The sequence below is a fragment of the Hevea brasiliensis genome, chromosome 13 (assembly GCF_030052815.1).
Source record: "Hevea brasiliensis isolate MT/VB/25A 57/8 chromosome 13, ASM3005281v1, whole genome shotgun sequence".
In the NCBI taxonomy this organism is placed as follows: Eukaryota; Viridiplantae; Streptophyta; class Magnoliopsida; order Malpighiales; family Euphorbiaceae; genus Hevea; species Hevea brasiliensis.
Genome location: NC_079505.1, coordinates 76,384,861 through 76,395,971, shown reverse-complemented (window position 1 = coordinate 76,395,971; position 11,111 = coordinate 76,384,861). Strand labels below are relative to the sequence as shown.

The window sequence follows — 11,111 nt, the reverse complement described above, 5'->3', positions numbered from 1 at the left end:
CATTGCTTTTCATAGATCAGAGATGCCCTAGTGTTCTTTATTTCATTGTGATTTATCTTTGTTCAAGAACATGATAAGCATTATATATATATATATGTTGGTTGTTATTTGAAATTGGTAATTTCAAGTGATTGACAAAAAGAATGAAGGAGCTCTCTAAAGAAATGCAGAATCTGCGCCCTGATAAAATATATTAGCAGGGAATTGTAGCTGAGGAGCTTATTCTGTGTAACTCTTAATTTCAGAAAAATGAGATCTTAACGACTTTTATTTGCAACTCAATTTACCACGTGCGTATATTTTTATTTTTAATCTACTCCTTCGACATCCATTGACTATATACATCTTAACCTGCTGGTACAAAATGTAGCGCCTCCTCTTGACACGCCCTGCTCGACCCTTTCAATTTCTTGGCCAACTGTCAAATTTTGACTGCTAGCCCAACTATATATTTTTTTTTCTTTTTTCCTTGTATGATGAGAAACTATAATTTTAATCTTTATAATAATTTAATAATTAAGAGAGTGTTGATTAATTTTTGATTTAAAATATTTTTTTAATTTAAAAATAAATAATTAATTATTTAGTAAAACTCATTTAAATAGTTTAAGTAATCAGTTAACAAATGTTTAAAAATAAATTAATTTATTTAAATAATAAAAATATATAATTAAATATTATAATTATTAAAATAAAATAATATTAATATTTTTAAAAAATTTTAAAATAATATAATTTTTTACTTAATTAAATTATAATTTTAAAATAAATATATGAGCTATATTTATAACTTTCAATATTTTTTAAATAATTCTTTCAATTTATAAATTAAATCAAACAATACTTTCAGTTTAATTAATTTATAAATTAAATTAAACACTTTTAAATATTTTTATCTTCGCTCTTTAAAATTTTTTATTATCTAAATTTTAACCCAGTTTGCTTATTTTCCTCGTGAAAAGAAAAATTAAGCAAAAAAATCATTAAGGAATGTAAACCGAATAAGTGCTTAAAGACTCTAGTTGCAACCGCTCATCAACACAATTCCAGAGAGAGAATCGCTTAAAGACTCTAGTTGCAACCACTCATCAACACAATAATTCCTGTTTAATATTGCCTTTAGAAGACTAAAATTATTATTTTAATATTTTTTTAATTAAAATTTATAAAATTTAATTTTTAATATTATTTAACTAATACATTTAAAAAATAATTTTTTTAATAATAATTTTAATAATAATACTAAATAAGGCCGTAATTTCGTTCCAATTACATCAAATTCAACTAAAACTGAACTCAAGCCATTTTCAAACCAAACCGAAACTATATAAAACCAGAACATCCAAACCGATAGCCAGGTCAATTGCCAAAAATATTACTAAAATAAAAACAGGCACCACATGTTAAATAAAAAATTAAAATTAAAATTAAAAATTGCTGTACAATATAAACTTTACTTCTTTTTTTTTTTTTTTTTGAAATAAGTATTACAAACTTTTCTTAGTTTTCTTAATTAGTTAACTGGCAAACTTGTATTTCCTAAAAAAGGTAATTCAAAGTCGATTTAAGATGAAATCCGACATCAATCTTAACAACATAAAAGGTAGGTCCAAGCCTCTCACAAATTTAGCACAAATCACAAGCAATTCCAATTTCCATCCGTCTGATAATCCAATCAGAAAGAACGAATGCAACTAGAAATAAAGTAATAGGTTTCAACCCTAGTCATTTTGCCCATCATGAGAATGAATGTTAGTTATCTCAATCATCACTCAGCATGATTTTTATCGTCTTCTTGCGGACTCTGGGCTGGATGCCTTTCCTCCTCATCTGAGCGTGAATGATTTTTCTCCTCCTCATTGGAATCATGATGCCGGTTCTTGTGATGACTATGGTGATGATGACCAGGTCTCCTGTGGCTTGATTTTTTGCCTCCTTCATTGTCATCCGATGACCTTCCCAAAGATTGGCTCCTTCGGTCACACCTGTGGTCATCAGAATCAAACGACCTTGAGTCCATGCTATGGGATCGCCTATTATGTTTATGATGCTTTGCATGGCTTCTTCTGTCCTCATCACTTGAGAAATCTGAAGTACTCTCTGACCTGCGGTGACGCTTGTGATGCTTTGAATGACTTCTCTTGATTGTACCATTGTCCTCATCACTTGCAGAATCTGAAGCACCGGATAGTGATCGTCTGTGGCGTCGTCGATGCTTTGCATGGCTTCTCCTTCTGATCACTTCATCATCATCATCACTTGAAGAATCAGAAGCACTGGAATCTGATCTTGAATGGTGATGCCTGTATCTTTTATGGTTTCTCTTCTTCCTCCTTTCTTCTTCAAAGTTGCTATCAAAACCATCACTGCTATCTTCACTAGACTCTGAGGACCATCTTTTTGGCTTTCGCTTTGATTTCTTTTCCCTCCTTTTCTCACTGTCACCTGAATCAGAGTGGGCATGCTTTCTATGTTTTTTATGGGTTCTTTTCCGAGACTTTCTCCCATCATTGCTATCACTATCAGTGTCAGCGTCGGTGTCAGACTTCAATACAGATCTTCTTTTATGCTTTGCCACCCTCTGCTTCCTCTCTTTGACTTCAGATTCAGCCTTTGCCTTTGCAGCAGCTTCCAATTTCTGCTCCCATTTTAAAGGGGCTTCTTTCTTCTCCAAAGCTCTCTTCTTTTTCTCCTCAACCAACCGGATGAACTTTTTGCAGTCCATTTATGTATTAAAACAAGCTCAATATCTGCATTTTTGTATGATGATGACCGGAAGTACATCTCACAGAAGAGAAACAAAAATGTTAGTTCTTCCATCATCAAAAAATATATCCAAAAAATAGTATGCACCATAAAAGAAAACAGAGTTTCAGGTTTCAGTGGACAAGCACTTGATGAGCAAGTGCAGTATCTTGTAAAGCAGAAATACAATTGCCAGAGCAAATCAGGGGCAATTGGTAAAGCATTTTTTACTAATAACACTATTTTATATCCCCAACACATCTCAGCAACAATTGCTCAGCATTCCGCCTTCTAAGGTCCAAATCCCATTATGATGAGTGTAGGGGAATTATGGGAAGAGAAAGAGCTTCCAAAGTTATGTAGCTTAGTTAATGGACCGAAAAAGAAAAGCCTACTTTATGATACCATCAGACTTTGGAGCAATTTCACAACAACAATAAAAAAGGAACATGGGAGAAGGGAGGGAAGGGAGCCAGCTGCTAGCTGCCACATAAGCAACATTATGCTAGCCATAACACAAGGCCATCAAATGGTTACATCATATCATGAATAACCAGAAGGAACAAAATAATTTGATTCAACTTTCTTACCTTATGTGCAAACAGGAAACGCCTCCCTCAAACAAAGCTCAAGCTAACTAGTCCACCAGTCAATTAGAAAATCAGAAAATCTGCAAAGTTGATGAAGGACATCTTAGACTTTTTGGTTGAGAGATATTCAAATAGAATCGAGCCAAGATTCACACAAACGTATGCTCAAATGTGCATGATTGGATTACATCATATCCATGTTCTAACAACTATTTGGGCCTTGAATATACTTTTGGAAGAAATTCTGATGTACTACTATTTAGATAGAATTTAAAACACATAACACATGCTTAGCAATAGCATGGCGTGGATAAAAGTTCTCAAGGTCGCATTATAAATGAATTTGTTATCACTATAACAAAATAACTCCCCAGACCTAAATGTTTTAGGCAAGCTATTACATCATATCCATGTTCTAACTACTATTTGGGCCTTAAATATACTTTTGGAAGAAATTCTGATGTACTACTATTTAGATAGAATTTAAAACACATAACACATGCTTAGCAATAGCATGGCATGGATAAAAGCTAGGTTGCACGGAAACGGGAGGCAGGAGCGTTTCCCCGTTCCGGAAACGTTTCCTTGCCGGAAACGTCAGGACACGGCGAGGAAACGTCTCCGGGCCGTTTCCGTAATTCCTTGAAATCGGAAACGCGTTTCCTTCGCCGGACACGCGTTTCTTTAAAAAAAAAAGTCGCACCTCCGGGAAGAAAGGAGAAGGCAAAGAAAGAAGAAGAAGAAGAAGAAGAAGAAGAAGAGAAGAAGGAGGAGTACCTGGTGGTGCAGCAGCGTGCCGGCGATGGGAGGTGACTGGTCTCTGCTTCCTTCCCCGTCCGATGCTGCTCTGCCAATCAGCCTCCCTTGCCCCTGATAGCGCTGCTCATTCTTCATGGCTCTGCTCCAGTGCTCCTTGCCCGAATCTTCTGTTTGATTTTTTTTTTAATCTTTTTTTTTTCAATTTTCACTGTATTAAAACTCTCAACCTTTATTTTCAGCATTTTAATATTAATTTTATTATTCTATATATTTATTATTTCAATTATTTATAATTATAAATATATAAATAAATAAATAAATAAATTAATTAATTAATTAATTAATTTCATTATTTTTTTCTTATTTTAATATTTAAATTTATTATAACTAAAACTTTCAAATATATATATATATATATATATATATATATATATATATATATATATATATTATTTATTTATAAATATATCCCTATATTTTTTATATTTACGCGTTTCCCCCACGTTTCCGTTTCCTATATTTTTTAAAATACCGTTTCCCAGTGTCCGTTTCCGCGTTTCCCCGTGTCCGCGTTTCCGTTTCCGTGCTACATAGGATAAAAGTTCTCAAGGTCGCATTATAAATGAATTTGTTATCACTATAACAAAATAACTCCCCAGACCTAAATGTTATAGGCAAGCTTGTCAAATTCCACATAGTGTTGTTAAAGGCGCTCGGCGAGGTGCCAAGCAAGGTGAGGTGACCCTTTAGCACCTCACCTGGATTGCATGAGGCAACCGCCCCAAAGAGAATGCGCCAAGCATGAGGCGACGCCTTTGTCATTTAACGTTTACTTTTTTTTTTTAATTTGTTTTTTACACTGCAAAATATTAAAAGGTAATTCCTTCATGTAACGCTTTTCATCGTTAGGGATTACAACAAATTAGGAACTAAATATGCACTAATAGTTTAATGCTCTCCTAAGATTTAGCAATCACACTAATTTAGGCTAGTTGTACATAACAAAACTATACTATTTTCTTTTTTTTTTCTTTTTTTTAAGTTACACCAAGAAGACCTAACTAAAAAAAAAATACTAATTAGAGATTACAACAAATCAGGAATTATACAGCTAATAAAGGATTACAATAAATTCAAATCTAAATCAAGGATTGTACAGCCAAGTGATTATATAGCTAGTGAAGTCTAAGTCAACTCTTCCTCATATAAGGAATAAAAATAAATAGGAAAGATTTTAGAGAATCTAACCGTACATATTTGACATTCTCCATTTTCGGCTATAATACAGGATCTGATTAAGCTAGAATATTACTTTCCACGTATGTAAATTTTCTTATCTCATACAAATTTTATCTGTTAAAAAGTTCTTAGTGCCTTTCTCCTCAAACACTTAAACTAAACTCTAATAAAGTGGAGTTAATTAATCTTTCTTCGAATTTCATTTCCTTTCTATAACCTTGTTATTTTTTGCTTTCTATTTCTCTATATTACTTGTAGTGTGCAGCAAATTGTTTTTTTTTTTTTTTCCTTTGAAGTTAAAAGTGTGATATATATATTTTTCAAAAAAGACCTCGCCTCTCGCCTAAGGCCATTGGTTATCCTATTGCCTTAATATCGCCTTTCGCCTTAATAACACTGGTTCCTCAACCAATTTGAAGCAGCTGGTGATAGTTCCCCAATTACCAAGTTTGCTTCTTTCTGATTTTTGTGTACATTTTGTTGCCAGTTCCTTTTATCACCCTCCATCCCTAAACGCTTTCTTTCTTTTTCAATAGTGGAATTGAATGTTCATGATATGCATATGTGTCTATAAGGCTGACTCAGGTACCATTAGAACCCCCAAATCGACAATAACAAAATAAAATAGACAGTAGAAACTCCTAGGAAACGCTAAAGAAACAGCTAGCAATACCTACATTACAACTTAAGATGCACCAAAACATACTAAAGCAACAAGTTTCGGATACTGAAAACCACAAATACCACCAATATCAAGTCAATTACCACTAGAAGGAAAGAAATACATGGATACTAAAAAAACCCTAGACTTAAATGAAAAGATTTAAGGATCAGAAATCAGGACGAAAACCGCCATTAAAAACAGAGGCCCACATGCTAGTCAATTCCCAAACCCTAAATTGCATTACAGATCAAACAAACAAATCAATGAAAAAATAATTAAAAACAAACAAATTTAATCAAAGATTCAGAACCGAACAGAAAGAGGTAAAATTGAAAAAAAAAATGAAGAAATAGAAATACCTCTACGAGAAAAGAGAGATTAAAAAGAGGAGAGAACAGATCACCGGTGAAAGAAGGCGTTTGGTTGGTGGCCTCGTCTCCTCCAACTAGGAGCTTGGCTTTCCAGAATCGTACAGCAAAACACGCCTTCAAGTATGCTTATATAGAGAAGATATTCGCACGCGCGCGGTAATTCCTTGTGTGATTACTGTTTGGAATTGAGATTAAACGGTAAATTTTTTTTTAAATAATATTTTAAATATAATTAAAAAAATTTTAAAAAATTATTTTATTATTTTAGTATTTAGCTAAACCTTATTAAATTTAAGCAATATTAAACAAGATTCTTAAAAAATTATTATCTCAATTAAAATATTTTCTAAACATTTTTATATTTTTTATTTATATGTATTTTCTATGGAGGGTTAGTCCTTTAAGATCCTATATTGATCGTGAAAAGCGTATATGTGTGGCTTATATAAATTAGCATGCCTTAATAAAATTGTCATAATTTTATCAAGGAGTGTATCTTGTTCCTGACCTATATGTGTGCATGTGTTCTATCCTTAGTAAAAATATTATATTTTATTTTATTTTAAATTTAATTTCAATTATAAAATATTTTAAAATAGTAAAATAACTTTTAAACTAAATTTTCAAAATTAATATATATATTCTCAAATGGAGCTCTTGGATTAGTGCTGATGTGTGACTTGGTTTAGTAATTTACAAACCAATGAAATTTAAATAAAATTTATGGTTAATTGCAAAAAAATCATAAAAGTTTATTAATTTTTGTAATTAAATTTTAAAATTTTCATAATTATTAATTAAACTCTCATATTTAATTAATATTTCAAATTGACCTGACTATCAATAAATTGTTAACATATTTCAATAAATAAGAAATTATAAGTCAGATTCTGTTAACTTTTTTATCTTTATCAATACTTTAATTCTGCTTCGCAAATTATTAATTAGTATATCATTTATTTGCTAGAGCAAATTTGTGAGTAGCTTCTTGTCCAGACCACTGTAAGGTTGATCGAACCGCTTGAAGAAAAAAAATAATTTTCTTTAATCAATTGTCTATTAATGTAATACTTTGAATTTTTAATATAATTATTTTATATGTAAATATTAATATTTTATTTTATTATATATTTTAGGAATTTATTTGAAATTTTTTGAATTTTTAAAATCAGATTTGATTTTTCAAAAATAATAAACTTTGTCATTTTTAAAAATTAATTTAAAGACCACATGGCAAAACCAAAAATATATTTGGACTCTAAAAATTTTTATGAGATTTCAACAAATTTTTGGAAATTTTCGAACCTCATTTTAGGTCTCAGGATGGAGTAAAAATTCATTTTTGGGTATCTTGAATCGACTCAGTCGATTCAAACCAAGCCAAATCAGATGAACCGGCCCAACTCTTTTTCTCCCCCTCCCATTGCGCAATCAGCACCTCCTCTTCCCTCTCTCTTTTCTGTCTCCTCTCTCCTCCCCTCTTTGGCCAACCGCTTCCCCTCCTTTCCTAGCTCGCTGACACACCTCCATGTAATACCCCTATATGCATAGCCTGGTATATTTCACTGTTCCGGTGACCGGTGTCGGTCCGGACAATGAAAGAGATTAGAATCACATCTAAGACACCTAGATAAACCATGAACGCAAATAATTAGTGATTGCCAGATAGTTAAGTATAAATAAGAAAAACATAACATAAAGGTTAAATGAGACGGGAGTCACAACGATGAGTGACCTTCCCGGAAAGTGACTGCGAAGGCCATCATAATTCGAATTTTGAACTGAAAAATATGACGCCGCAGTCCTTAGGACTATTGCGAACATAGTGAAAAAGAGAAAATCACAGAAAAGAATTGTTAAGCAGGTCAAATAATTAGGTCAGAGATCCGGAATAAATATTGAATAACTAACAAACCGGATCAAACCGGTGAGGGGCAATTTGGTCAATTTACCCCTAGAGCTGACTCCTGACCTAATTGTCCAATAAAATCAGAAAAACAAAAATTTCGAAATCGAGAACTAAATTAAAGAACTATTGAAAAATTAAAGAAAATGGAAAAAGAAAAGAAAAAGTTTTATTGCATCACACATATGACATCATGAATGATGTCAAAATTCATTTTAATTTTTCCCCAATAATTGACCAAGTCAAAAATACTTAAATACACATAAAAACAAAAGAAATGAAAAAAAAAATTTGACTTGTCTTCCACCCCAAACCAGCCGGCCACCCTCACCCTCTCTCACCTCCATAGCCAAACCTCCATTAAAGCTTGTTTCAAGCTTTAAAACCTTCACTAAACCCTAATTTCTCCCATAATTAGTTCATAAGACCTTCTTATCTTCCCTTGAAAAAGAGATTTAGCAAGAAAGAAAGAAGAAAAAAGGAGAAAATTTGAAGATTGAGCATCAAAGTTGAGGAAATAATTTAAATTGAAATTTTTAGTTTAGAACATATGTTTTGAGTTAATTTAACTTAGATTTAACTTAAATTCAACCAAAAACAATCATTGGAGACTAGTTAGGAAATTTGGCCAGGCTATGAGGGGGTATAGATTGCATGAATTTGATTAAGTTGAAGGATTAATTGAGGTGAATTAAGTGTGTAGATGTTGATTACACACTTTAATTTCATTGATTGAGTGAATTGTGTAATTAGGGTTCTTAACCCTCTTGAAAATTTGGAAAAAATTGAGGAAATGGTCAAATGATGCAAAAGACCTTAATAGAGGTTGAAAATGGTCAATTGGGACTATTTATGGTATGTTTGAATTAGTAGAAACCAAGTGCAATTCGGATTGGTTAGGGTCACTATTCTGGCAGCTTGACCTAGGTCTCTTTTAGGGACTAAAACTGAAAATTTATCAACCCAATTAGTGTGAGGCCAATTGGGAATGAAAATAGACACATAATGGCACATTTTTCATTTAGGAAACATGCCCAGAAAATGATATTAGGATAGTGAACAATTAGGTCAAACACAGGTGTAGTGCACTGCTCTGTACCAAAATAATCAAATGAATAGTATTTGTTCATTTGGCCATAACTTGGGCTATACATGTCCAAATGACCTGATTATTGAGGCATTGGAAAGGTATGATATAGCACTACAACTTCCATGAGGAACACCAACTCGAGTTCTGCCCATAACCCAGTCATTTTGCCACTTAAATTTAGTGGTTCAAAACTGTCAGAACCAAATTAGGTGCCCAGAAATTTGGGTTAAACCAATCCGGCCATCCATGTTCAAATGGTTATATCTTGGGCTACAAAACTCCAAATGAAGTGATTCAAAAAGGGGAATTAAAAATAAGACAATAAGGAACAACTTTGATGAAGAACACTTAGCCAAATTCCCACAGCAACATGACCAATAGAACAGTGCAAAACAGAACATCAAAACTAAAAATTTGAAATTGTGCCTAGGAGACCTAAAAAAAAATTGAAGGGGCAACTAAAACCAACAAATTTGGTAACCAAAATGTGGTATGTGGATGTAATTGAAATTCTCATATCTATTAAGCATAGGAAAGTCAACATTTTGATTTAAATAATGCCGTGAATAGTAATCTCGAAATGCAAATTTTAAAGAACGTTAATTTAAGCGTATTAGAGCTAGAAATAAATAGATATGAATTTGTTATTGGATTTATTATAAGTTGTGATACTGAAACACTGTGAAATTTTGTGTTTCAGTTGAAAAGAATACCGGAAAATAACCTGAGACATCGAGTCAAGGCCTAGAGGCGACTCGCACAAGGTTTGTGCACAACATAAAATTTTCTATAAATTCTCTTTGACCATTTGTTTTGATGAATAAATTATGATTTATCTTTATTGCAAATTTGTCACTGAAATGAATATTATGCTTTTGACCTAAATTATTAGAAATGCAATTGTATGTGTTTGAATTGTTAATAAATATTTAGTAAAATGTTAAGATGTTTTTGAAACCACAGTGTCATGACCATATATCTGAATGTTTCGCTAGCATGCCTAGTGAGAGGAATTAGTTTTGAATTTTGATTCCCTCTCTGGCTGAAGTGTTGAGGTGTGTGCCAGTAGAGGAAGAAATTGAATGAGATTCCTCAAAAGCCTCTGGCTATTGAGATGAATATTGTACTGATGATATGATATAACTGTGTGTTTTTATGAAATTGTTTTGTGACTTCCGAAATGAGAATGTTTGACTAAAAGTATAAATTGTGTTTTGTATCTGTTTTTCCTTTTCAGTATCATAATTGAATAAATGTGATTTAATTTACACATAAAATTATATTTCTGTTATGTTGTGGACCACTGAGTCATTGTACTCAGCGATAGCTTTTCATTGCTGTCGCAGATAGAGAGACTAGTAGAGCAGCGGAGTGAGCTGCTAAGGATTTCAGAGCTACTTCTGGAACTTTTGTCAGGTATAATCTTATACCCTAATTGTACATGTTTATTTTGATATAATTAACTGTATGTACATTTACAAATTGGTCATGAGCAGTTGTACAGATTTTGTAATATTATTATTTTGGATTTTCAGATGAAATTTCTGGACTGATGAATGTAACTTAATTTTTCTTTAATGAAATATGCATGAAACTAATTATTACTATTTTCGAAAATATTTGAATTGAAATTTTGAGTTGTGAAATTTTGATTTGAATTATGGGAGTTGAGCTAATTTGTGTCGATTTGAGTTGAAATGGTGGTTGAAATTTGATGAAGTGTTATATTGAAAGTGTTTTCTACAGG

The 11,111-nt window shown here is 32.1% G+C and overlaps 1 protein-coding gene across 2 annotated transcripts; it reads right to left on the bottom strand.

The window, feature by feature from the left end:
- Positions 1–1,530: 1,530 nt before the first annotated feature.
- LOC110652482 (uncharacterized) lies at positions 1,531–6,496 on the bottom strand. 2 transcript variants are annotated; one of them, XM_021808089.2, is made up of 3 exons: positions 6,357–6,496; positions 3,336–3,415; positions 1,531–2,784 (listed from the first exon to the last, which is right to left on the bottom strand). In XM_021808089.2, exon 3 carries the CDS (start codon positions 2,723–2,725, stop codon positions 1,769–1,771), a length of 957 nt encoding a protein of 318 aa, XP_021663781.2. In that variant the 5' UTR covers positions 2,726–2,784; positions 3,336–3,415; positions 6,357–6,496; the 3' UTR covers positions 1,531–1,768. The 2 variants fall into 2 exon arrangements, with proteins under 2 accessions (XP_021663781.2, XP_021663782.2); XM_021808090.2 differs by having other exon boundaries at positions 1,531–2,750.
- Positions 6,497–11,111: the final 4,615 nt, after the last annotated feature.